General features: G+C 44.6%; 1 protein-coding gene across 2 annotated transcripts in view; it reads right to left on the bottom strand.

Moving 5' to 3' along the window:
- Positions 1-27,084, bottom strand: part of LAMB1 (laminin subunit beta 1) — an 82,748-nt gene extending 55,664 nt beyond the window's left edge. Inside the window, exons 1-9 of one of the 2 annotated variants that reach the window (XM_079932174.1) lie at positions 25,891-27,084; positions 24,665-24,787; positions 23,425-23,600; positions 20,551-20,686; positions 17,360-17,433; positions 9,675-9,863; positions 9,521-9,584; positions 5,247-5,449; positions 771-891 (exon numbers count right to left, since the gene is read on the bottom strand). In XM_079932174.1, coding sequence (XP_079788300.1) covers positions 771-891; positions 5,247-5,449; positions 9,521-9,584; positions 9,675-9,863; positions 17,360-17,433; positions 20,551-20,686; positions 23,425-23,600; positions 24,665-24,701 — 1,000 coding nt within the window. In that variant the 5' untranslated portion in view covers positions 24,702-24,787; positions 25,891-27,084. Of the gene's footprint in view, positions 1-770; positions 892-5,246; positions 5,450-9,520; positions 9,585-9,674; positions 9,864-17,359; positions 17,434-20,550; positions 20,687-23,424; positions 23,601-24,664; positions 24,788-24,915; positions 25,845-25,890 lie in introns of those variants that run through there. The other variant, XM_079932173.1, reaches the window with a different exon arrangement.
- Positions 27,085-27,305: the final 221 nt, after the last annotated feature.

The following is a 27,305-nucleotide window of genomic DNA, read 5'->3' as shown; positions in this document are numbered from 1 at the left end:
TCATCGTGCCCTGGATACGTTGGTTTAATTAAAGCCCAGAATCATGAATTAAACGCTGGTGTCGTGAGAATGCCCTTAGAGCCTTGTGTTTTGTGTTCTCCTCATCTGAACTCCCTTCCACCTCCCCCCTCCCCACCCCCTGCACTTTCCTCTCTTTACCTAAACAATCCTAACTATTTGTTAAGGGCCAGCTGGTCGTCCTTACTAACAAAACCTTGACCACTCCAGCCCTCGCTGTTTTCTGAGCTCCTAGAACAGTCCTCAGTGGGGGCAGAGACAGCACGCCTGGCAGGGATGATAAGTCTATCAGAATCACTGTGGGGGGGGGCAGGGTGGTGGTGTTTCAAACTACCCCTCTGCCCAGAGAATAGCACCGGGAGGGATGGGTGGATGGAAAGATGCCACAGGCTGCAGCTGGGCTGGCACAGAAACAAGGCTGACAAATACTCCATCTCTTTTAGACCTTACTGATCCACCACACGACTGTTTTCATTCACTGTTCGCTCATGGTCATCTTGCCTTAAAAACAGGTACAGTGTCAGGGATGGCATCTGTCTTCTACTAAATCTGCCAAACACACAGGTGCTGCTCAAATACTAATTGATGAATTTAACAGACTGGATAGTGGCTTCCTGGGATTATCAGGGTGAGGCTGAGAAAAGGGTAGTAACTTTTCTTCCTTTTGCGGACCAGTGTACTGTTACAGCATCTCTACTCCAAAAATGGACACCGGGCTCTGAACTGATTCAGAACGTACGCCTGAGACTTACTTTTACAGGCATTGCTGTTTCGACCTTCGGCGGGTCTCCAGGGTAAATCATGGTAGAAATCCATGCACTGTTCACAGTTTAAGCCCTTGGTGTTATGCCTGCACATGCAGTGTCCGTGAACCTTGAAAGTTACAAAAACAGAAAAAAGCGAAGGAAGAGATATACTAACGGCCAGACCTTTCCCACAATCAATGGAAAATATCAACCCCTTCGGATACTAATCCTCATCTGTAGCGCACCACAATGAGGGCTTCTTTGTTTTTATTTTGCCCCTTCCCCCCGGTGAGTCCTGTCTTATTGATGGCCGTAATTCCCAACTCTAGGAACAGTTCCTGCTATATAATGGGTACTCGATAAATATTCTTATTGAAGTATTGATGAGAAAAAACACAGAAGAACAAAATTAGTCACTTAAAAATTTTTTAAAAAAACAAACTAGTTACGTAACAGTTTAAAAAAATCTATTATAATAGAAACCAACAAAAGTTATAATGGAGAACTAAATGTGTACACACCACCGGGAACCAACTCAATTTACTGCAAGCTTTACCCCATGCCATACAAAAGACAGGTTTTCTCTGCTTGCTTTGTCTGGCTTTTGACTTCCGGCTCAGCACTTAAAAATGTTTTTTCAACCCAAAATGAAATTTTAAGAATTAATCAGTTACCACATTTACATTTTTAAGGAAAGAAATATAAAATGCCAGAAAAAGATACAAATTATTTCGCTTCAGGAAGGGACCACGATGTGCTCTCTTACACCACACCACCAGTCACACTGGAGCCCCTGAGGCACATAAATGATAAATCAATTCTTTCCGTCGAGCAAATATGCACGTTCACGGATCCCTCACCGTAACACTAGTTTCTACAGGATGGAATTCAGAAACAGGACAGACAGGTCCACCCTGAACCCACCTTGACAAGAGTGCAGTTAGCAGAAGACTAAATTCCTCCCATTATAAGGTGGTTTTCATAGACTTAAACCAGTCCCAAAGCCCATACCACAGGACCCTATGGCATCCGAATCAACAGTACAACACACTGTGAGACGCATGGTAGTGACGTGACTACATGAGGTTAGCTACACGCAGGATCTGTTACTCTGAGAAGTAAATATCATCTACCTGGCACTCTCTGAAAGACGGAGCAAAAAGATTAGAAGGACATATTCTCCCTTCAGGCTCTGTTAAAAATTCAACATTATCTGTGCAATAAAGGTTCTAAATAGAGTAAAGGGAAGGCAGAAGTTTTAGACTGTTGAATACAAGTCAGACCTGCCCCTTCACCTTCTTAGATGAGGACTAACAATTTTTGAAAAGGCCAACATCAACTAAGCAAGGCACACCTTTCGTCAAGAAGCAAGGCCCACAGCCCAGTGGAGGCCCCAGTGCAGAGTCAAGTGGGATTTATCCCAGGGATGCAAGGATTCATCAATATATGCAAATCAATCAATGTGATACACCATTAACAAATTGAAGAATAAAAACCATACGATCATCTCAATAGATGCAGAAAAAGCTTTTGACAAAATTCAACACCCATTTATGATAAAAACTCTCCAGAAAGTGGGCATAGAGGGTACCTACCTCAACATAATAAAGGCCATATACGACAAACCCATAGCAAACATCATTCTCAATGGTGAAAAACTGAAAGCGTTTCTTCTAAGATCAAGAACAAGACAAGGATGTCCACTCTCACCACTATTATTCAACATAGTTTTGGAAGTCCTAGCCACGGCAATCAGAGAAGAAAAATAAAAGGAATACAAATTGGAAAAGAAGAAGTAAAATTGTCACTGTTTGCACATGACATGATACTATACACAGAGAATCCTAAAGATGCTACCAGAAAACTACTAGAGCTAATCAATGAATTTGGTAAAGTTGCAGGTTAAAAAATTAATGCACAGAAATCTCTTGCATTCCTATATACTAATGATGAAAAATCTGACACAGAAATTAAGGAAACACTGCCATTTACCACTGCAACAAAAAGAATAAAATACCTAGGAATAAACCTACCTAGGGAGACAAAAGACCTATATGCAGAAAACTGTAAGACACTGATGAAAGAAATTAAAGACAATACCAACAGATAGAGAGATACACCATGTTCTTGGATTGGAAGAATCAATATTGTGAAAATGACTATTACCCAAGGCAATCTACAGATTCAATGCAATCCCTATCAAATTACCAATGGCATTTTTTAAGGAACTAGAACAAAAAATCTTAAAATTTGTATGGAGACACAAAAGACACTGAATAGCCAAAGCAGTCTTGAGGGAAAAAAAGGGAGCTGTAGGAATCAGGCTCTCTGACTTCAGACTATACTACAAAGCTACAGTAATCAAGACAATATGGTACTGGCACAAAAACAGAAATACAGATCAATGGAACAGGATAGAGAGCCCAGAAATAAACCCACGTACCTATGGTCAATTAATCTATGACAAAGGAGGCAAGGATATACGATGGAGAAAAGACAGCCTCTTCAATAGTGGTGCTGGGAAAACTGGACAGCTACATGTAAAAGAACGAAATTAGAATACTCCCTAACATCATACACAAAAATAAAGCTCAAAATGGATTACAGACCTAAATGTAACACTGGACACTCTAAAACTCTTAGAGGAAAACACAGAAGAACACTCTTTGACATAAATCACACCAAGATCTTTTTTGATCCACCTCTTAGAGTAATGGAAATAAAAACAAATAAACAAATGGGACCTAATGAAACTTAAAAGCTTTTGCAAAGCAAAGGAAACTACAAACAAGACGAAAAGACAACCCTCAGAATGGGAGAAAACATTTGCAAGTGAATCAACGGACAAAGGATTAATCTCCAAAATATATAAACAGTTCATGCAGCTCAATATTAAAAAACAAGCCAATCAAGCAATGGGCAGAAGACCTAAACAGACAGTTCTCCAAAGCATACAAATGGCCAAGAAGCACATGAAAAGCTGCTCAACATCACTAATTATTAGAGAAATGCAAATCAAAACTACAATGAGGTATCACCTCACACCAGTTAGAATGGGCATCATCAGAAAATCTACAAACAACAAATGATGGAGAGGGTGTGGAGGAAAGGGAACCCTCTTGCACTGTTTGTGGGAATGTAAATGGATACAGCCACTAGGGAGAACAGTATGGAGGTTCCTTAAAAAACTAAAAATAGAATTACCATATGACCCAGCAATCCCATGACTGGGCATATACCCAGAGAAAACCATAATTCAAAAAGACACATGCACCCCAATGTTCATTGCAGCACTATTTACAATAGCCAGTCATGGAAGCAACCTAAATGCCCATCGACAGACGAATGGATAAAGAAGATGTGGTACATACATACAACGGAATATTACTCAGCCATAAAAAGGAACGAAACTGAGTCATTTGTAGAGACATGGATGGATCTAGAGACTGTCATACAGAGCGAAGTAAATCAGAAAGAGAAAAACAAATATCGTATATTAACGCATATATGTGGAACCTAGAAAAATGGTACAGACGAACCGGTTTGCAGGGCAGAAAGAGACACAGATGTAGAGAACAAATGTATGGACACCAAGGGGAGAAAGTGGCAGGGGGGTGAGCTGGTGGTGGGATGAATTGGGAGATTGAGATTGACATGTATACACTAATATGTATAAAATGGATAATTAATAAGAACCTGCTGTATAAAAAAATAAACACAATAAAATTCAAAAAAAATAAATAAAAATATTTATTTAATTAAAAAAAAAGGAAGCGAGGCCCACAGTCCAGTGGAGGCCCTGGTGCAGTCAGGAGAGCAAGATTTCAACTCACATCTGCCATGTACTTACATAGGGCCCTTTGGCAAATTACTTAAACTCTGGTCTCTTCTAACAAGAATCAACAATTCACTTAGAAACTGGTAAAATATCCTAACATTACCCATTTGGCAAGTTACCCAAGTCCCCTAGTTTTAAAATTACATAATTTGAAAATACAGCATAAAAGTAGGAAAAGAATAAAACTAGAAGATCAAGAAACAAAGTCCATTTGACTCCTAAAGGGTGTCCGTGGTTCCAGGTTCAAATTTCCAGGTTCTCTGGGCTGAGGTCAATTTATGCCTTCTGGCATGCAGGCTAGAATGCTTGTGGTTTTTAATATTCCCTCAAGTAAAGGAAGATGTGACTGTCACGTAGAAAACTTTTTAATCCTTACTGACTAAAATATCTACTGTGGCAGCAGCCCACAGGGACAATTTCCAAAAATTCAGTGTCTATGAAATGAGTATTCTTTATATTCTCGTAGTCCAAGAAAATCAGCAAACAGAAAAGGAAAAAAAAAAAAAAACAACCACTGGAATGGTACAAAGGACTAAATAGCGGTCTGGAAAAATAAGACCCCAAATAAAAAGGTAATACTAGCTTTCATCTGCTTTTTAGAATCACCCGTACGAAGGAGGAAGCTGCCTGGAACGTGTACTTACCATTCCTTCTCCTTCTGTGTGGAATCCATCCACCGGGGCACACTCGCTGGCGTGGCCATAGCAGAAGCAGTTTCCTCGAATCACCATATCGTAAACCGCGTAATAGTACTTTTCTCTGATTTCCATTCTGGAATCCAAAAGGTTATCTCCCAAAGTATGTAGTTTCACAAACTTGATCCTCAAGTTGGTGATTTTTAAGAGATCTACGAAGGTCACCAAGAATATGAAAAGTGTGATCAAAGAAGCAAGGCTTCCTTTGCAATTAGACAACTTGTTTTTTTCCTCTTTATAGAAAGGCATGACAAATAAAAATGGCTTAAGCTTACCCCCGCTGCATGATCTAGATGCACGTAATAATAAAGGTTAACATAATGTGACAGTCTCTCGAAGAAAGGTTATTCCCTTCTCATCAGTTTAACAAGAACATCTGTTTTGTGATGGATTTGTTGGCAGACTGATGTCTCAGGAAGAAGTGTGGAGGCGGAGAAATTTAAAAATGCGGTTGCATGATTGCCGGAAGCCACTGAACACACAGTAATCTAAACTATTGCAATACCATCTGGTTCCCACAGCAATTAGTCTCAAAATCAGAAAATTCCATTCAGGTGGGAAAGAGCTTATCAAAGCACTCCAATTCTCATTATCATTGTAAGACAATTAGAGACATGTGTTTATCTTTGGAGAGGAAAATGCTATCTGAAATTTCCCACCATTTAGGTGAAATCCAAGTTACTAAAATCGATTTAACATGATAGAATAACCACAATCCAGGGCCTGACTTTTCAACCAAGTTTGGAAGCACAGTTACAATCTACAACTTTCTGGGTCTTAGTTTTACAGTTTACCAATATAATTACCAATATAATACAGTGGCGTGAAGATAAAGGAGCTTAGTATTGGGATGCTGAGGCAAATTATTCTTTCCTAAATAGAAGTTACTTCTAGACCAATGTCTCTTATTTGATCTTTTCTTCCTTTTTCTGGGTCTATAGGCCTATGCTTATTACAGAAGCGGAGCTGTCAATTACATTCTCTAATAACTTGATAAACCAAGAGTCATTCAATCTTCTCTATCAGTGTTTTCATTAATCACTAAGTGGGCTCTTGCTGAAGTGGACCCCAAAAGATTCATTAGTCCACCTGTCCTCCCCTTTTAGCTCTGTAGCCTAAAATTGCTCCTAAGCTTTACTTTCATTTCTGCTGATAGATTCTTAAAATTTACAACACGGGACAACGGGGCATTGGCCCAATGCATCAGATACTTGCAAAGCCCAGATACAATTTTAAATACTTATAATATATGCATAGCTTACAATGAAGACTACAGAAATAGCTGTGGGTTGAAAGAGAAAGCCCATGAGTCCATGCATTCAACTTAGGCTCTTTGTAAAATCAAAAACCAAACAGAGAAACTGTGGTACTACTTCACCGAACGGAACTTCTGAATGCCAACATTTCCTCCTGCACAATACGAGCACAAGCGCCTATTGACAAGAGGCCAAACAACAAACGTGAAGAGCAGCTGGAGTATTTAGAAGCCCTTGAGTGATCTCTGTGGAAGCCCTCAGCAGAGCAAATAAGCTCCCTCGCTCTCTCCTGCCATATTTAACAACAGCTAAGTCTCGTATTTACTGCTGTTATAAGAGGCACGATCACTTCCGAAGTGAGTTTCGGAGGCCTCAACAATAGGGACAACTAAAGAGATATTGTTCCCTTGATTACAAAGTAAATCCAAAGCACGATCTGTTACAGTGGATGCTTCTTAATATAGGAATAGGTTTTCTGATGCCATTTAACAGCCGAAGACAACAGAATTACAGTGGCAGCACATTCTCCAAGTCCCACAAATTTCACCCTAAAGGAACAGACCGTGAGTCCTTTTACGGACCCAGGAGGTGCTGGTCACGGAGCCTGTGTGGACATTTCTCGCAACTGGATTTTGAGAGCGGGGAGGGCAGGCCTCCCAGAGCTCACTCAGAAATGGCACAGGGCTGCATGTACCATTAAATATTTGTTTGATAGAACACTAAGTGAAGGAAGTCAGACAGAGAAAGGCAAATGTCATGATATCGCTTATATGTGGGATCTAATTTTAAAAAATGATACAGATGAACTTATTTACAAAACAGAAAGACTTACAGATAACCAAAACAAACTTATGCTCATCAAAGGGGAAACATGGTGGCGGGTGGGGGAGGGATAAATCAGGAGCTTGGGATGAACACACACACATTACTATAGGCAAGACAGATAACCAGCAAGGACCTACTGGATAGCACGGGGAACTCTACTCAATATTCTGGGATAACCTATATGAGAAAACAGTCTGAAAAATAACAAATATATGTACATGTGTAACTGAATCACTTGCTGTACACCTAAAAGTAACACAACACTGTAAATCAACTATACTCCAAAAAAAGTAAAAAAATAAAAACTTTAAAATAAATATGTTTGACAATAGAATGTACATTCTATGAATTTAATAAATTACAGACCAGACACAGTCTGGGCCATATGTAAAATTAAGTGGGGAAACAGCACTTTTCTGGCAATATTCCCTGGACTCCTTCCATTCTACTCTCCCCTGCTGTGAGCCAGGAAGCGCCACGGGGCTTTGGGTCAAAGGAGGGCCATGCTCCACTGAGAAAAACCAGCAAGACCTCACCCCACCTCTGCTCAACTGACTGCACCTCAGTAGCTGGAGAGGGGGCCTTATCCTCACTCTGAGGTGCAGGACCGGGTCTACAGAAGGCCTGAGTGACAGCTGATGGCAGGGACGACACCAACAGTGGCAGCAGCTTCACAGGCCCAACGTTTTCTATGCGTTGGGCACCTTGGTGAGTCATTTATATACATTACTCATTTTCCGTCCACAACAACCAGAGGTCAATATGACTCTCCATTTACAGATGAAAAAGTAGAAGCTAAAAAAAAGTTGTAAGTAAATGACTTGCCCAAGGTCACAGAGCTCTAATATGCTGGAGCTGGGACTTAAACCCAGCTGTGGCAGACTCCAAAGCCCCTTCTGCCTACCAAGATCAAAATGTATTTCTGTAAAGACGTGAGCCTGGTTGCTGGATGCTGGAAAGCACTCTGCTCTAAGAATCGTAACACATGCGTTCAGGATCTCTCATTAAATAGCCACGTCACTTTATACGTGTGAGTCCAACTCTGAGCCTCAGTTGACTCATCTGTGAAATGCAACTGCAACCCTCATCTTAATGAGCACATTGAATATGGCTGAGACCTCAAATTTTCCCCCAGGATTCTTTCTTCTCTTCTTCTTTTGACAATAAGAGCTCTAGCCAAGAGTTTGAGAGCGCACACAGCCACTAGCTAGAGCATCTCACATCTCCTGCAGTGTAGCCAGGGGACTAATTTTGGCCAATGGGGTGTGAACGGATGTGATGTTCGGCTTCAGGTCGCTTGCCCTTTACTTGTCCCCTCCCACAGGTTGGGACAAGGACAGGGTGGGGTTGATGCAGGTCTAACCATGTGGATACAGACTACAAGACAGAGGGAACCTGGGAACCTGGGTGACCTAATGGCTACAGTTGCCAGATTTGGCAATAATAATACAAGGTGCTCAGTAAATTTGAATTTCAGATAAACAATCATTGCAGTAGCAATATGTCCCAAATATCACATGGTTATACTAACCACAAATATTGCATGAAATAGGCTCGTACCAGTCACAAATATCACATGGGATATAGTTATCCTAAAAAAATGATTTGTTATTTATCTGAAAGTTCATACTGAACCGGGTATCATCCTGTATTTTAACTGGTAAGCCTGCTTGCGGCAAGCGAATGGTACTTTATCTGTAAATCTCCCTCGGTGATTTCGTAAGAGAGAAGTCAACTTTTTTGAGACACTGCATTTTTGGGGACACCTTGTTACAATGGCCTAATCTGTACCTGAATATACATAATTATATATATGTATGCATAATATATGATATATATCACATATGCGATATATATATATACACACACGTCATATATATATGATACTGAGCAATAAATAAGGTATTATGACCAGCATAATGGTTTGGGGTCTTATGACACAAACCTGTTACCCTTATCAAAACGTGTTCCCCTTCAGTGAGGACTGATAACTGCCAATTTCAAGAGCATTGCAAAGAAAGAAGGAAATGGAGAGGGTGGAATTAGCACTTCATATTTAGATTCTGGGTAGCAGTGCTCTGGGTAAGCATTCTCCCATGATTGCTGTTCTTCATTAAAGCTTTTATTTGAAAACAAGCTTACTCTGTATCCTTGGACTGTAAGGATCTTCTATTCTGAAAGCAGGATCTAAAGCACGAAAAATCACCTAAAAATAGATATAAGAGTAATTGGTATTTTTGCAATGATCAAAAACCAGATTTGTAAGTAGAATGGAAAACAAAAAGAACAAACAAACCTCTCCTTCCGTTGAGGGTTCAATGTCAGAATATCGGGAGTCACAAATTATATCATCGACTTTTTTCATGGGGCCGGTGGAAATGCCGGGAAACGAGCTCTCACAATCATAGGCAAAGTATCTGTATACACCCCAGGTTTTTCCAAAGTCGGACGATCGTTCTATCAGCATAGCGGCTGGTCGGAATGTCTAAAGGCAGGGTGGAAGAGGCTCATTGGACGCTTTTATTGGTAATCTGTATTTTAAAATCTCAGAGGAAAATGTCATTCAATTGTGTGCCACAAACCCTGACTGCATGTGGTTGGTATTTCAGACTGTGGCTGGATTTCAAATATTTCCAGCTGTTCCATGGAGCCTCTTTTCACAGCAAAGTGTCTCGCCTCTAAATTTTGCGCTTCCTCCCACCCTACCGGAGACTAGCAAGCTGCTCCTCTTTATTTACTTATTTATTTATAAGCTGCTCCTCTTTATAAGCTGATTATAAACAGGCCTTAATAGCATACAAGTTTTGGTGCATTTAGCCACCATTCCCATGACATGACTGCTATAGCTTGAGTGTTCCTTCTTTCATTCATTTGTTTAATCATTCAGTAGATGTGTAATGACAGCTACTCGGTACCAGACAAGGGGTCTACATGCTGTAACTAATGCTGTCCAGTGAGGTACAGGAAGGGGCAGAAATTATTTACAAAACAATTCGTCAAACACTATAATAGAGTCACATGTGGTGTGCTTTGGGAAAACAAGAGGAAGGAATTACTAACTCAAGAAGCTAGAGAATCCTGCAATTCCAGCTACACACCCCAAAGAACTGAAAACAGGGACTCAGATGGAGACTTGCACATGAACAGTCAGAGCAGCATCACTCACAATCGCCAACAAGCGGAAACCACTCACGTGTCCATCAGTGGATAAACAGACACACAAAAGGTGATATACACATGCAATGGACTATTATTCGGCAATAAAAAAGAATGAAATTCTGATACTTCCTACAACATGGATGAACCTCAGAAACATTACTCTAAGTGAAATAAGCCAGACACAGAAGAATAACGTGTGATTCCACTTATATGAAACATATGGAATAGGCAAGTACATAGAGACAGAAAGTAGGTTAGATGTTAAGAGAGGCTGGGAAGGGGCTTCCCTGGCACAGTGGTTGAGAGTCCGCCTGCTGATGCAGGGGACACAGGTTCGTGTCCCGGTCCGGGAAGATCCCACATGCCGCCGAGCGGCTGGGCCCGTGAGCCATGGCCGCTGAGCCTGCGCGTCCGGAGCCTGTGCTCCACAACGGGAGAGGCCACAGCAGTGAGAGGCCAGCGTACCGCAAAAAAAAAAAAAAAAAAAAAAGAGGGGCTGGGAAGAGGGAGTGATGAGGAGCTATTGCTTAATGGGTACAGGGTGTCTACCTGGGGTGATGAAAAAGTGCTGCAGACAGTGGTGTTGGTCACACAACATTGTGAATATACCTACGGCCATCAGAACTGCACATTTAAAAATCGTTAAAAAAGCAAATTCTGTGCTACATATATTTTAGCATGCGCGCACACGCACGCATACACACACACACACACACACACAACTAGGGAATGCTTCAGAGAGAAGATGGCATCAAACTTATCTTAAAACGGTAACTGGGTGTTTTCCAGACAGTGGGTAGAGATGGTTACAGGTGGCAGGAGGGGTTGGTTGGGAAGGAATTTGTTGCCATGCTAAGGGGTTTACTTTATCTTTATGCAATGAAGGGGAATACTGAAACATTTAAGTGAACAGAATGAAATGCTTAGATTGCACTTCAGAAAAACAACTCCGGCAGTTACTGGACATGGACAAAACAAGAGACAAGGGAACCAAGTGAACAGAAAAAAGATGAAGGTCTTAACTCAAGCATTACAGTGTGGACTGCGATAAAGGGATGGGATTGACTGCTCTGAAAATTTACTGGAAGTAAAATATGCTGAATTGCACTTGGTGATCAGTTTGATTCCAGTGGAAAGGGAGGGAGAAGAAAGAAACAGGAACCCCTGAGCTTAGGTAGGTGGGCGTGTGTGCTACTACTAACAAAGATACAGAAGAGAAGCAAAGGCATGTAGTTTGGGTCTAGTTACGTGCAAGGTCTCAAAATCGAGACGCCCACTGGACAACTGGTAACAGTGGTCTTGGACTCAGCTATGAGAATGGAACTTGAAACATGGATTTGGGAGGCACTGTATACATAATTTGAAACCTCCAAATATTTAATTTCCCCTCAAAAAGAAAAGGACAAGATAAAAGAGAGCCAAGTCAGTGCTCCAACATCAACAAAGCGCTAACAGAAGACAAGAGAGGGGTGCTGGGAACTTTAATCACATTATTTCATTTAACCTTTCATTACGGGCTGAACTGTGTCCTTCCCAAATTCTGATGTTCAAGACCTAATCCCTAGTACCTCAGACTATAACTGTATTTGGAGATAGGGTCTTTAAAAGGGTAATTAAAGTAAAGTGAGGCCACTGGAGTGGACCCTAATCACATATGACTGGTGTCCTCCTGAGAAGAAGACATCAGGACACAGACAGGTCCAGACAGAAGACCAGGTGAAGACACAAGGAGAAGACAGTCATCTAAAAGTCAAGGAGAGAAAGAGGCCACAGAAGAAACCAACTCTGCCGACACCTTGATCTCAAACTTTGTCCCTTGAGAACCCTAGAAAATACATTTCTGTTGTTCAAGCCACCCAGTCTGTGCTACTGTGTTATGGCAGCCCTGGCAAACTAATATACCTTAACAACACATCCGTCCTACAGATAAGGAAATCGAGGCTCAGGGACATTAGTTAACTCGCCAGGTATTGGCAGAGAGATTTCAGTCCAGATTGGATGAAGACCTTTCAAATCCAGGCTGAATGAAGACCTTTTCTGCCTCACTGGCTAATGGTGTAATAGAAGCCTGAAAAATGGATGTCAGAGAGGAAGGAGGAAAAAGACAAGAATTCTGGAAACTGAGGCAGGATGGAGCTTTAGGAGGGTGTGGTGAACAGGGGCAATGGGGAAAAAGAGATGAAGCAGAATAAGCACTAAAAATAGGCAAAAGCTTCAACAGTGATGAACAGGGTAAGTGCCTTTCGGGAAGTGGCAGTCAGATGACGATGGAGGAAGATCAAGAAAGTTAAGGCAACTCAGCAAACGGAAGCTCAACAGAGACACTCACTTCTGAATTCAAACCAGTGCTTGACTCACAAATACAGAGAACAAACTAGTGGTTACCAGTGGGGGGCGGGGGAGGGGCGATGGAGGGGTGGGGAAGTGGGAGGCACAAGCTACTTGGTAGAAGACAGGTTCCAGGATGTTTTGTGTTGTACAACACAGGGAGTACGGCCAATATTTTCTAATAACTGTAAATGGAAAGTAACCTTTAAAAATACATAAAAATAGGGCTTCCCTGGTGGCGCAGTGGTTGGGAGTCCGCCTGCTGATGCAGGGGACACGGGTTCGTGCCCTGGTCCGGGAAGATCCCACATGCCGTGGAGTGGCTGGGCCCGTGAGCCATGGCCGCTGAGCCTGCGCGTCGGGAGCCTGTGCTCCGCAACAGGAGAGGCCACAACAGTGAGAGGCCCACGTACCTCAAAAATAAATAAATAAATAAATAAAAATTAAAAAATTTTTTAAAGAGAGTAAATGTTGGGGGCCAAGACGACCAATACAAGAACTTCAACAGGACCATAAAAAAAAATAAAACAAATGCTTGACAGAAATCTGGGTGACAACTAAGGGTGAAAACTAGTACCTGCCCAGCTCTCCTTGCACCATCCTTCATAATCCTGATGGCATTTCTCATGGATAAAAGGAGACAAGGGTAAGGAAATGGAAAGCCACATTTCGACAGATTCCTTGACTTATACATTTACTAGTTGCTCAGGTTTTTTTTTTTTGAACCTATTCAGAAATATGAGAAAATGATACTTTATTAAACCCAAGAGAGTATTAGACTAAACATTTTAAACAAAGGGGGGAAAACCCAATAACTGAACCAAGGCAAACTCCCCAGGGGACCTGCCTCATGGGTGGCAACACTTTGGAGAGAGACTAGCCTGATGTCTCTGTGGCACAAGACAGCAGAGAGGAAAAGCGTTATAGCCAGTCCTGGTTATGCTTCCTTCTCTCTCCCTTCTGGAACCTTCTGAGTCCCAAAAGGCCATTGACAAATTATCCAATTTTCTGTGAAGTTAGGAAACTGCTGGAAACTGGGACAACACATTTTACCTACAGAAGGGAAGCCTTTCCATGTTCACTGCTGAGTCACTGACCTTCTCAGGCCTCACACTGCTGCATAGCTGCCTCTGAATTTATACTAAACAAAAGGGCTGTGAGTTTGGAAACCTTTGGCTATGAACAAAAACAGACTGTGGATATGCTAACTGGGTTTTGCTACCCTAAGAAAATCTAATCCACTTAGTAAACAGCCATGTCCACGCAAACACGAGTTAGAACAAACACACTCTCAATGATCCAGCAATCCCACTCCTGGGCATACACCCAGACAAAACTATAATTCAAAGATACACGCACCCCTGTGTTCATAACAGCACTATTCACAAAAGCCAAGACGTGGAAGCAACCTCAACGTCCATCAACAAATGAATGGATAAAGAAGATGTGGTATATATACACAATGGAATACTACTCAGCCATAAAAATGAATGAAATAATGCCATTTGCAACAGCACAGATGGACCTAGAGATTATCACACTAAGTCAGAAACAGAAAGACAAATACCATATACTATCACCTATTATGTGGAATCTAAAATATGACTCAAATGAACTTATATCTATGAAACAGACTCACAGACGTAGAGAACAGACTTGTGACTGCCAAGGGGGAGGGGGTTGGGATGGACTGCGAGTTTGGGATTAGTAGATGCAAACTATTATATACAGAACAGATAAACAACAAGGTCCTACTGTATAGCACAGGGAAGTATATTCAATATCCTGTGATAAACCATAATGGAAAAGAATACATATATACATTTCGTTTTCATAATGGAATCACTTTGCTATACAGCAGAACTTAACAGAACATTGTAAACCAACTATACTTCAATAAAATAAATTTAAAAAAAAAAGGAATAATCACACTCTTCATCCTCGACCCCTACCTGTCCTCACCACTCAATGGTATCACCACCCTCCTAGTTCCCCAGCTTGGACATCTCAGTAATTTTTGATTCATCCCTGCCTTCTGCTGTCTGCTTCTACTCCTTCTCCAATTCATGGCTGAGTCTTTGATTCTAAAGGGTCCGACTGACTCCCTTAGAAAACAAGGGCTCTCCTCTCGGCAATGACTCTCCAAGTCAACAGTAGCAGAGAGGGTAGCAAGGGGCGACGTGGGACTGGGAAAAGCTCTCCAAGTCACACTGTCAGGACTCCGGGTTGCAGCAGGAGGCTTTCTCCTACTTGACAGCCACAGGCAGCCTTTGCGTTAACACCACCCCTGCCTAAGTCAGTTCCAGCTCCCCCTTACCGCTGACCTTGAGAGCCCCCTGCCTCTGTGCCCTCTCATCTCCATGCCCCAGGCCCTCCTCTGTATTTCCTCTTGGCTCCCTTCCTGAAACGCAGGTCTCATTTCCTGTCGATGGCTCCCCATTTTCTATAAAGTTCACACCCCTCAGCAAGGAAGCAAAGTCCTTCTGGCTGTAACCTTACTTCCCGCTCCTCCCTTCACTAGCCCAAGTTCAAGGTACATCTACATAGTACGTGTTGAACAAACTCTGCCCGAACTGTCCCACCACTAGAGCTTTGCTCTCACACTGCCAAGAAGGGTTTTTCTTCTCCCTGCTCTCCCTAAAGTCATGCTCACTCTTCCTGGCCCAGGTCAAGTGCAATCTCAGTCCCCTCTTCGTAAAGCTTTCTCCTTTATCCCAGGCAAAAATGAATCTCACCCTCCTCCCTGCCCACGTACTTTATCCGAACTTCTGCTATAGCAGTGAGCACATCCTACCTTGTATTGTAAGTTATTTGCAAGTACGTATTTCTCCCCTAGAAGACTGGAGCTTCCGGACAGCGCAGAGCAGGAACATGCTATCTTTAAAATCTAAGGCAGTTTCTTACAAACAGAAGATGACTGAATTCATTTATCCACTTATTTAGGCCGTATTTGTAAAGCAATTACTACATGCCAAGCATCAGCATATATAAAAGCATTCAGGCTCCCACTATATGCCAGGGTGGTAAGAGCGTCCCTATAATGCAGGCGTTATTTTTCTTCCCATTTTACCAAAGAGGAAGGAGAAGCTCTGGCCACACACGCCAGTAAGGGACAGAATGGGGAGTCACACCCAAATCTGTGCAATCCTGTAGATGCTGCTTTTCACACGTGAACCAGGGGCCCAAAGGATGAGTTGTGCCAACTTGTACCCATTCTTTAGGTCTCAGTTTAATCACCACCTCCTCTGTCTGACTTTCAGCACTTCTGCACAGAATTTCATCTTTGGCCCATTGTACTCACTTGAATGAGTATTCAACTACAGGATACGTGCCCACCCGACTTTTGGATATAAACGAACTACCCATAAAAGGTAGTTTTACCTTTTAAAAGGAGAAAACGAACAAAGTAAAAGACAGGACCATAAACATTCATAAAGACGATTTTGAGTATTTTTAGGTGTCCCGTAACGTGGAGGCAACATCCGAAGCTGAGTCTCACTCCTAACTGCCAGGTTGAGCACGTGGCCAATGAAGGGACAAGGCGTGGTTTAGGAAAAGTCCTCCCTAATCCCTCGCGGGACCAGGTGCCAACGTGTAAACCTTCCCCCCGCCCACCCCAACCAGCAACAGCAGGTTCCAGTGGAGGAGCAAGGGGATGAAGAGCTCAGGCCTGGGGACCAGCAGCCCAGCAACCTTCCTAGTCACGCTGTGACTTCCACGCCCACCCCTGGCCCTTGGCCGCCCAGGCTTAGGCAGAGGACACAAGCAAGACTTTCATGGCTACCCGCCCACACTGTAAACCTACCCCTGGCACCTTTTCCAAACCTGAGAAGGTGTAGATAAGGCCCCCAACTGAAAACGATTCAAAAGTGATTTTAATCTGAGAAGCAATAAGTAAATTATAGGTTTTGTGTGCACCAACATGTACTTTAAGCCATGTGAAGCCTGTCATTTCCAGGCAGCTGCTTAAGAAGAAACAAAGGGACTTTGTACACAGACATTCCCTAGTCCTGGAGTCATTTTACATCTCTCAAAGAAAAAGGATGGGAAAAATCCACGTTGAAGAAGGCAAGCACATTTCTTAAGGAACTCAAAAACCGTTCCCACATATTTTGCAAAACCTTGAAAACTAAAGATAATACACTTCCTTTTCAGTTACCAAAGTCAGCATTAAAACATCAACCCAAGGGAGCAGGGACTGATTCTCCAGATGTCTTACTATGATTTGGGAGCAGGTCAAAGCTGCCTGTCTCCATGGGGAAATAAACAGATATCTAATTAAAAGTTTACAGTCGAATCATCTTAGAACAGTGACTCTCTCTACTTACGGCCATGAAGAGAGAGTATCTGTTAGGCATAGTTCTTCATGCCCATGTTGAAAAGCTGTTCAATTATTCCAATTTATAGCAATAATAATGTTTAGGTTCCCACTGAGGCCAAGCCGCAACAGCCATCCATTTTTAAAGGGGAATTTGTGAGAAAGTTAGACCTTACCTTGAAGGTCATGATGAGATGAGTGAAATGGAATTCTGCTTCCAAATCCAGTTGGATGGTTACATTTTCCACGCCTATAGGAGATTTTTTTGAAAAGACAAAAGGAAACAGCAAGGTAAACGGGAAATCTGTGAACAACTGAGACAATTCTCTTCAAGTATCCTTAGGCTCCGCATAGGAGTTCTCTCTGCGGTCCATCTTAAGCTGAAGGTAAGATAAATAATGATAAAACCCTGGCTTGATTCAGGCGATGGAGCACATCTCAGAATGATTCTTCAGTTGTTCATCAATCATTCTGGAGTTCAACGTATTGAATGTATTCCCTGGAACAAGACATCTGGCAGAATGTCAGAATGACAGCCTTTAGTTGCTGTCAAGAAAGACATCTTTTGCTTAGGAAAAAAATGAAAAGTCTTCCCAACCCACTTAGCCAAGGGACTTTCTCAAAGGCGAAACAAGAGGGGGCACTTCCTGTGCACAGTAGGGGTTCAGCTTTGCTGTCTGAAGCCCAGGAACACAATCCTCTTCCAGTCGACACAAACATATTCCTTTTGTTCTGTGCAGCAGCAAAGAAAACAAATAAGAGTCCACCATGTTTTGTGAGTTACACTCCAATTTAGAAAAACCTATCCCTGACGGAGAAGGCTTTGGGTGCATTTCCACAACCGAGAAACAATGCCAAAGAGACAAAGAATGGGTCAAATAAATAAACTGGCCCAGAACAAATACTAACATCTTCCCTTTCAGGGGAAAGCCTGAACAAACAAATGAGCCTCTGCACTATGCCCTGGGGGTCAATCCACTGGAATTCCAGGGAGGGAAAGCACCTCCTCCCCAATCTCTTGGGCCCTCAAGCCTGCCTGTTTAGCGAAGGAGACCTTTCCACATTTCCTGTGCTCCAGAGAGCTTTTGGGGGTCCATCTTCTGAAGCAAAAGAAGTCTTAAATGCAGGAAGACAGGAATGTGTCGGGATGAATGATGTCACAGGCTGGTGTATTTTCAGGAAATCAGTAGGACTTTTGAAATAAACTCTCCCACTGGACAACTGCCAAGTCAATTGGGGATGGGGGTGGGGGGGAAGTGGTCACTGGAACGGATATGAGTTAGTTGGAATGTTAAAGAAAAACATAGCCGTGCTAACTAACCTTATCTAACTTATTAGAAAGAAACTGTACTACAAACCTACTCTCCACAACAAGGTTAGCTAAGCAACTATCTGTCTCTCCTTTCCCAGGCTTTTAAAAACCTGCACTATTTGTTTAAAATGAAGAGATAACGAAATAGCGTAAAGTACAAGAAAGACTAGGACCAGTTCTGTAACATAAGAACATATCCGGCAATGTGGGCTTGAAAAGCGCATTCCATTTTAGATTCCTAACCTGATAAAGCACTGCAGGTTTTTTTTTTTGTTTTTGTTTTTTTTTAAATATGGGAAGAAAAATCTACGGAGAAAAGAAATGAGATCATTCTTCTATGGTGTACTTGATTTCTGTCGGACCTAGTAGTAAAAAATCAGGAGGGGTAAGTTAAAAGTAGGTGCACATTCCAAGACTGTTTCTGGGCCTGAGCACTGATAATTTAACACGTCACATCACGTAAAGCTCATCTTGGACAAAACATAAATAGATAAAATCACATTCCTAAACAAAGTCTTCACTTGTGACCTATCAGACAGCAGAGAGATGAGAGGGGACAGTAACATTCAGTCTGACTTTCTAAAACTAAGTTCCATCCATCTAATCTCATCTGATCTCTTGTGACAGAGTGACAGCGCCCTCAAACCCCTCTATTTGAAAATCCCTTCTTTCTGGCATTTGGCCTCTTTTGTCCCACAAACTCAAAGTTGTAGAGACTGATTAAGTCCTGATGTAACCAAGAAAAACCCTCCTCTAGAACAATAGCACGTGATGAACTATTTTACTGTCTATCAACTTGATACTGATGTTGAGGCATCCTTCTTCTAATTGTCTTTCGGTCTCACTGGAAAAAGGTGGACAGTCAGAGACATCCCACATTTGTCATAAGCTCTATGTGGTTCAGAAGTCCCAGGCTTTCTCTGCCCAGGCTTAGAATCACTTCTTTGAGAGTCCTTTCTCATAAATGTTTTGTAAAAAAGATCTAGTGGTCGGGACTTCCCTGGTGGCGCAGTGGTTAAGAATCCGCCTGCAAATGCACGGGACATGGGTTCGATCCCTGACCTGGGAAGATCCCACATGCCGTGAAGCAACTAAGCCCGTATGCCACAACTACTGAGCCTGCGCTCTAGAGCCCTCGAGCCACAACTACTGAGCCCTCGAGCCACAACTACTGAGCCCACATGCCGCAAGTACTGAGGCCCGCACGCCTAGAGCCCGTGCTCCACAAAAAGAGAAGCCACCGCAATGAGAAGCCTGCACACCGCAATGAAGAGTAACCCCTGCTCGTTGCAACTAGAGAAAGGTCACGCGCACCGACATAGACCCAACGCAGCCAAAAATAAATTAATCAAAAACAAAAGCTCTAATGGTAACACTGTTAATGACAAACACATTAACTCTACCTTTAATCCTCAAATTTCAGAATTCAAGTTTGAAACAAATGCAAAACTAATTTGGGCTTAGTTGTACCGCAACAGTATCATATTTGATGAATTTATTAAACCAAAACCCAAGAGGCAAAGAAAGGAAAAACGGTGGGATTCACACACTCACTGGAAAAGCTGACTTGGGGTCATTATCCACGTTGAGTCTGAAAAACTACATCTAATGTATACTCAGAGTACTATGATTAAATGTTCTCTAGATGGAAAGAAGATGGTGGGCGTTGATTCTGCCCTTTCCTTTGGGGTTGATGAAAATGAAAGATGCTGTTTTGTGGAGGAATAAGGGCCTGAGATGATACAGGGCCTTCCCACGCCCTCCCCAGACTGCCCCCGGCCCATGCCCACGCTCCCCAAGGCCCCCTCAGTATGAAGACTATGAAATACTCCTTTGGTCTCGCATGAAAGACCTCTTTCTTACAGGAAGTGCATACTTCAGGAAGAAAGATCGGATTTTATCAAGAGAAGTTAGTGCTTCAGGCAGTAAATCTGTCAAAGGCCATAATTCCAGGATAGAGAAACCAATTGTAATTACAAACACCCAGTAGCCCGTAAACCCCTTCCAGGTGACCCATCACACTCTTTGGAACTTATCCCCATACCAACCACATACCATTTTCGGATTGCCACCAGATCTTAAGACGGTTTGGAGCAAATGTCGTGACCACATTTTCAATGAGATGACTGTCAGGGTTCAGGGTTTCATGATAAGGATCTTGTGAATTGCATATGAAGCATTTTTTGTCCTCCTGAAAGCAAAGAGTTCTATGAGTCTAGGAAGCAATCGCGCGTGCACACACACCAAAATCAAGCGCACGATACAAAAACCCAACCTACTTGCTTCAAGAAAAATGCATGTGCCAAAATTACTTAAATGACCTGTCATACGTCTTTCACTTTTTAACTTAACTGAGTATGAAATACTCCTGAAATTTTCCTCTTCTCTTGCAACTTCAAGGTCAAAAGTAGAAGGCGGCATTGTTTCCACAAGCTATTAATTTAATCAAAATGAAAGTTCTAGGCTTAAGTCTTAATCTCAGTGAATAACTGGAGAAGTTTACTCTTGAAGCAAACTGCTGAGGAGCTTTTAGAGAATTTTTGCTGACATAAAGGAAACTGAAAATAAAAAGAGAACAGTTCACTTGGCCTGATTTTCAAAAACCTATATAAAGCAGAAACCAGTTATTAGGCAGATGTATTTAAGCAGCTTTGGGAACTACAGATAAAGATTTCTTAGCTTCTCCTCTGCCCCAGCAGTGAATTCGCAGTGGCAGCGAGCAGGCTAGCCTACAAACTGCTCAGAATATCCAGGAAGAGGACACCAGACTCTCATGTTGGGAGCACTGAAAACTGGGACCAATTCAAAGAACGCCAAATTGGACCCGAACTAAAAATATACTTTAGGTTTTAGAGTAGCTTTGAACTTCTCTCTTCTCACTTTCCTTTTCCTTAAAATGAGGGTCACAGCCAAAAGGGCCCTCATTGCACTGCATCACTGTGAATTATAAACAGCATCACTTAAAGTTTCCTTTTCCACATAAGGCTCTGCTCTCTAAGATTTTCTGAAATGCATATTACTCTTAGGTCTGAAAGTGACACTGAGATGGAAATCTATAGAGACACACACACATCTTACAAACAACATTTAAGCAAGGGTGGTAATCTTATAAGGACAGTATCAACTGACTGTACTTTTTATGTTTGTATCTATTTAGCTAGCTATTACTTATCACCCTCCTCCCAAAAGGATTTAGAGACTGGCAAGATGTACCAACTACAAGTCAGGAATACAATGGGACCCTGGACAAAATACTTACGCTTCCTGCCTCAATTTTTCACCTGTTCAACGTCTGAGAGAAGTACACACCCAGTGCCTTTCTTTAGGCTCTAATATCTGTGAAGAGTCCTCCACAATTTCATGGCTAATCACATAAACCAGAGAGTCTGGCTCTACTTGCTTTTAAGGCAAATAATCCAATTCTCATTCTGGTCAAAGCTGGTTTCAGGATCTGCTGATTCATTTACAGGATGCCCTGGCCTCGGAGGTAAATGTTAACATAATATTTTGGGTAAAATTTACATGCTAATATTAGAAAAGGTAACATCAACTGCCTTCAGTAACTTGTAGCCAAGGAAACTAATACTGGAGAACAATTACCAGAACTTAAAAAAAGTTTAATTACAGCCTCCCTTCTAATCAGGAGGAAGCAGTCTAGACATCTCCGTATAAACCTGGAAGCAAGTAAGTGGAATCCACTTTACCACATTCCTTTGGTTTAATTTATCAGGTCTCCAGAATGGGCTCTCCTCCTGCTTTGTAAACGTGACTCCATTTGAAGGCATCTGCCTGCAAACCACACGGTATTCCGTCCCACTCCTGAAGGGCAGATCTGCAGGTGGGTGCAGTGACCAAGTTTCGAGCAAGTGGCTTGGCACTTGCCCTGCGCAGGAGATTAAGCCCTTATGCTGGCTTTAGAGGCCAGAAATACCTGCCTCCCTTTTCAAAATCAAGGAAAGGGATTTTGATTCTCGGTGGTTTATGCTTTGAGCCTTCTTTTAAAATTACATTTTACTAAAAACGTGACCTTTGGGGCTTCCCTGGGGGCGCAGTGGTTGAGAGTCCGCCTGCCGATGCAGGGTACACGGGTTCGCGCCCCGGTCCGGGAAGATCCCACATGCCGCAGAGCGGCTGGGGCCGTGAGCCATGGCCGCTGAGCCTGCGCTCCGCAATGGGAGAGGCCACGACAGTGGGAGGCCGGTGTACCGCCAAAAAAACAAAACAACAACAAAAAACGTGACCTTTGAAAGCTAGGATCTGGGTCTACTTTTAGAAACAGATAACACTCGGAAATTTCATTTTGGTCCTCCTCTATCGGGTACCATGGCAACCAGGGCATTCTGAAAAAGCAAGCATCTGATTCTGCTATCTAATAGAAGTAGATGGGAACAGCACCAAATGAGGAGACAAAAACATTGGAGTGTTTTTCTCCATGACGGGAGTGACCTTGCAAGGTGTCTGTCAGTGCTGGAATACTCTTTATCCAAGTGAAAGATTTGGGAAAAGGCCAAGATCACCACTCAGTATATAAAAAAGAAGAGGTTAAACCACCTTTTATATACATTTCCAGAGAGAAAAGGATTAAAAAACAAACCAAACCAACCAACAAAAAAAAAGACACGGGTCTTTTAGACGCCCGGGTCTTTTAGAGGTCAGGGCTTGGGGGCAGGGCCACCAGATCTGTCTGCAGCCCTGCCTTTCCACACTGACTGTGGCCGCGGCAGGAAATGTTTGGCGGATGCAACTGTGCAAACTGTGAGCCACCACAGTGCAAAAGGGTGAGAGCTACCAGCCTAATCCCGGGACTCCCTGGCTGCGGCGCTTCCTATCTGGATCGCTGGCAGGATGCGGAGTCCCCTGGGCCTTCCCCTTCGGTCTGGACTGGAGGAGGCTCGCGCGCGCAAAGCCTGGAGCCACCTCTCCCCTCACCTGGAGGTGGCTGACGATACAGTAAGGCTCGGGTTTGTACAGCCCACAGGTCGAGGTCACCGAGAGCTTCTGGGCTCGGCCGATGAGAAGGTCACCGGTGGCCGGGTAGCAGCTGCCCTCCGCGCAGCCGTAGCTGAACTCGGGTTCTTGAGCACTCACTTGGGCTCCGCACAGGGCTGTGGAAGGGTCAGGCGACAGGGTAGAGCACAAGCAGGGAGCGGGCCCCAGCAAAGGGAATAAGCAGGGGCGGGGAGAGAGTAGATTCAGAAGAAAAGCAGGATACACAGAAAAGAGACACAATGGGGAGATGATCGAGGCCGGGAAGGCAGGACGCGGAGAGGAGGATTCAGACAGAAACAGAGACGTCAAGTTTGTCCAGCAGCCAAGAGCATCACTCCCAGGAAACCCACCTACACTCGCGCCCACCCTAATGTGCCCGGGAAGCAGCTCCGGGCACTTCGACACGCCTGGATCTGGGCGCAGGGAGGCAGGTGGCCAAACGCCGCACACCCGTACTCGCGCACGTGTGTGTCTGTGAACCCGCGCGCACGCGGCAGCCTGTATATCCTCGGCGTGACAGCGCGTGTGTGTGCGCGGAAATCTGTGAGCGTGCGGGCGCGTGAGTGTGTGTGCATGCACGCTCGGAGGACGCGGGCGCTTCGCCCGGCGACGGGGGATGGTGGGGCTCGCGGGGGACGCCACTCTCCCGAGCGAGGGGCCGGTGGACAGTCCCTGCGGCTTTGGATTGGCTTCAACAATTCGTCATTCCGGGGACGCTCCCGGTCCAGCTGTTTCTGGCGCCATCCGGGGGCAAACATTGATGCTTAATTAAAGCCACATGGCCCCAATCTGTTCCCAGGACGAAGCCTGCGCTCAGCTCGGGGCACTTTCCCGGAAAATGGGCTCCTGGCGAGCCCTCCACCCCATGAAGCCTGACCCCAGCGACGGAAAGACCCACCGAGAAAGGGCCGAAGATGCCAAGCCCAGAGAGGCAGCCGCGGGAGCACCCGGGGCTCTGGCACAGCCCCCCGCGATGCGGTCGCCTGCGATCCCCGCACTCCGTCCCTGGCTACCACCCAGGGCGCTGGCGTTTAATCCCAGCGCAGAATTTCCACCGGGCCCCTCTCCCGATTCCCCCTCCCGATCCCCCAGGCTCCCCCGAAGCTGGGACCAACAGCTTGGTTTATTCTTTCCCCACGTCCAAGCCCACGCCCTTCCCCCACCGTTTCCTCGGAATTACCTAAGAAACTGAACGCGAACATCTGGAGCCGCCCCATGGCCAGTCCCTGCAGCCGAGGGGACACAGCAGAGGAGGGGAGAACACGGCCGCCGAGCCGCCGGCTCTTTTCCGCCGTCTTCCTTTCTGGAGAGGGGGAGAAAAAAAAAGGCAAATATTCAGGGAGAAGAGAGGGGCCCTCGCATTTCCTGCCGCTCCCACGGAAGCGGGGGGATGGGGAGGGAAAAATCGCGCCGCCACTTTGTTCTCCTCACCCGGCGGGGCGAGCGCTCTCCCGGCTCCTGGCAGCCCCGGAGCCCAAAGAAGGGAATTAGAAAGTTTCGCCCTGGGAGGAACCGAGGGTGGCGCCTCTGCTCATGCGCACACGGGGAGCCGGGGCGGAGGGGGCGGGCGGCCCCGACTTGGCGGGGAGGGGGTGAGGGCCAGGTCCAACCCTCCCCCGGCGCCTCTTTTGTTTTAAGGCCGCATCTGTGGACGCGGCGGGGCTGTGGCTCTTAACGTTCCCTGCGCAGAGCTGCGGGGCGGCCTCAGGGTGCGCGTCCCCAGCGGTGCGCAGGGCAGGGGCAAGGAGGTGCTCGGATCGCAGGCGAGGAGGCGGGTCGGGACCTATGGGCGCACTGGCTCGTGCATTTACATTTGTAAGGAGTGAGTCATGAAGAGGTGCCCAAGGCTATAAACTCTGGCACCCAGCGCTCCGGGAGGGCTGGTTAAACCCTTTAGAAAGAGGGTCGACCTGGCAGGTTTGCTCCTGAGAAAGCAGGGAAGCCCCCATGTATTGCTGAGCCCGGGCTGGGCGCCACCTCTGATGTCTTCATTCGAACGAAGGAAAGTGCTCTTCGCTCCGCTGCCTTTGCGGACCTGCCTGGAGTCCCTGCTACCCAGGTGGCCACAGCATTGAATTACCCATCTAATTCTGTTTTTTGTTTTTCAATCTACTTTTTACCTAAATCCAGACGTATGGCTCGAATTCAGGTAACTTCTCGAACGCCGCTCTTGGTAGTGACGCTTTTTTCCCATCTTACCGTGAAAGGGTCGACTCAGCCACGAAGCTGGAAGTCTCTCATGAGACACACTTGTCCACAACCTCCACAAAGCACAACCTCGCAAATTCTAGACAGGAATTCCATGGTGTACAAATGGTGAGACGTGCGAGCAAGCCTCTAACGTCGGGTCTCCAGCAGCATTGCGTGTGACCTGTCTGGTTAAATAAGGGGTAAATACACGCTCACCCTTCTAGGGGTTGGAGAGGGAAGAGAGGCTGGTGGTGTGACTCTGCCACCCCTTCTGTGAATTAACCCAATTCTGCTGCCTTAGCAATGGCTGGAATCAGAGCTTGAGCTTTCTTTAGTCCTCTGGGCAGAAGTGCTCCCTGGAATGAGGGGAGTAGAGTTAGTTGTTAGTCCAGTCAGGAGATTTGGTTTCCCAATTAATCACCCCAGGGAGAAGCGGTTAAGTTGCCAGTTGGTCAGCTTTTAACTTAGTTGCAATGAAATAGGGGCCCAGGGAAGTTTAATCATTAGACCATAGAGTAAGCTGCTTTGTGAGTTTATCTACATCCTTTCCACGGAGGGAGGCCTTAGGTCTCGTCTCGGTGATACATTAATTATTCACCGAATCAAGACTTGCCCTGCTGCAGCCTCTGGAGATTTCTGCCTCTACCCAATGCTCAGGATCCTTGGTGCTATCTGGGCAGCCCTGAACACCGAGAGAGCGGGTGCCCTTGCGACGGTCTTAATATTGTGATGGAGGGTCTTCAGAACTTAAAAAAGATTCACAAGCAAATGTCTTCTCCCTTTGTGGAACTTCTGATACCCTGGGCCGAAGCTGATTACAGTTTTTCATCCATACAAATTGCAGGCAGCGTTCGGTTCTGCCTCTTTGGGGGAAACCGGCCTCTGCTCTCACAGCAGCTGAACCCTCCCTGCTACTTGGCAGTTCTGTCTGTCGCAGGTCAGTGTCCTTTCCCAGAGGGCAAGCACCTTCAACACTCTCTGAAAGTCCCCTGTGTGCCTTAACACTTCACCTACAGTGGTAAACTTACCATTACTGAAAGAATTAGATTTGTTGGTTTTTGCATGCATCTATTCTGACCACTCCATCTATGAATGTGTCCGTCTCCATTCCCACCTTTATCTTTTGTACTTCTGCCCTGCAAAGTGTGCCCTCATCTCATCTCCTGAGAGCAATGCTCTCACACGCACAAACCTGCTCGATGCCCCCGTGTTAAGAGGAAAAAAAAAAAAATCAAAAAGCTTTATTCTCCACACCCCTCTACTCCTTTCCTCCCTTTGACTTCACAGCCCAGGTTCTTAAAAGGATAGTCTGCACTCACTTTTGTTTCCTCCTGGTTTCTCCTCCATCCCATTGGAATGTGGCTTCCATCTCCACCACTGGTCTCTGTAATGACCACCAACCCTCTAATTGCCAAACGCAATGGACAGTGTCCCTATTTGATAATTCTGTGGCATGTGTTCCTCACGATTCTTCCCTTCTTAAGACTTTTCCTTGGCTTCCAGGACACAGTTCCCTCTAAAAATTTCCCAAAGGACTGACTCCGCCCCCCACCCCCATTTTCTCTCTCCCTGTCTGATCCCTTACACATTAATGCTCCCGAAGGTTCCGTTTCCAGCTTCTTTCTCCTCTA

The sequence above is a fragment of the Stenella coeruleoalba genome (genome assembly GCF_951394435.1).
Source record: "Stenella coeruleoalba genome assembly, chromosome: 9".
Taxonomy (NCBI): domain Eukaryota; kingdom Metazoa; phylum Chordata; class Mammalia; order Artiodactyla; family Delphinidae; genus Stenella; species Stenella coeruleoalba.
The sequence above is the reverse complement of the archived record's forward strand: the minus strand, read 5'-3'. Positions and strand labels throughout refer to the sequence as shown.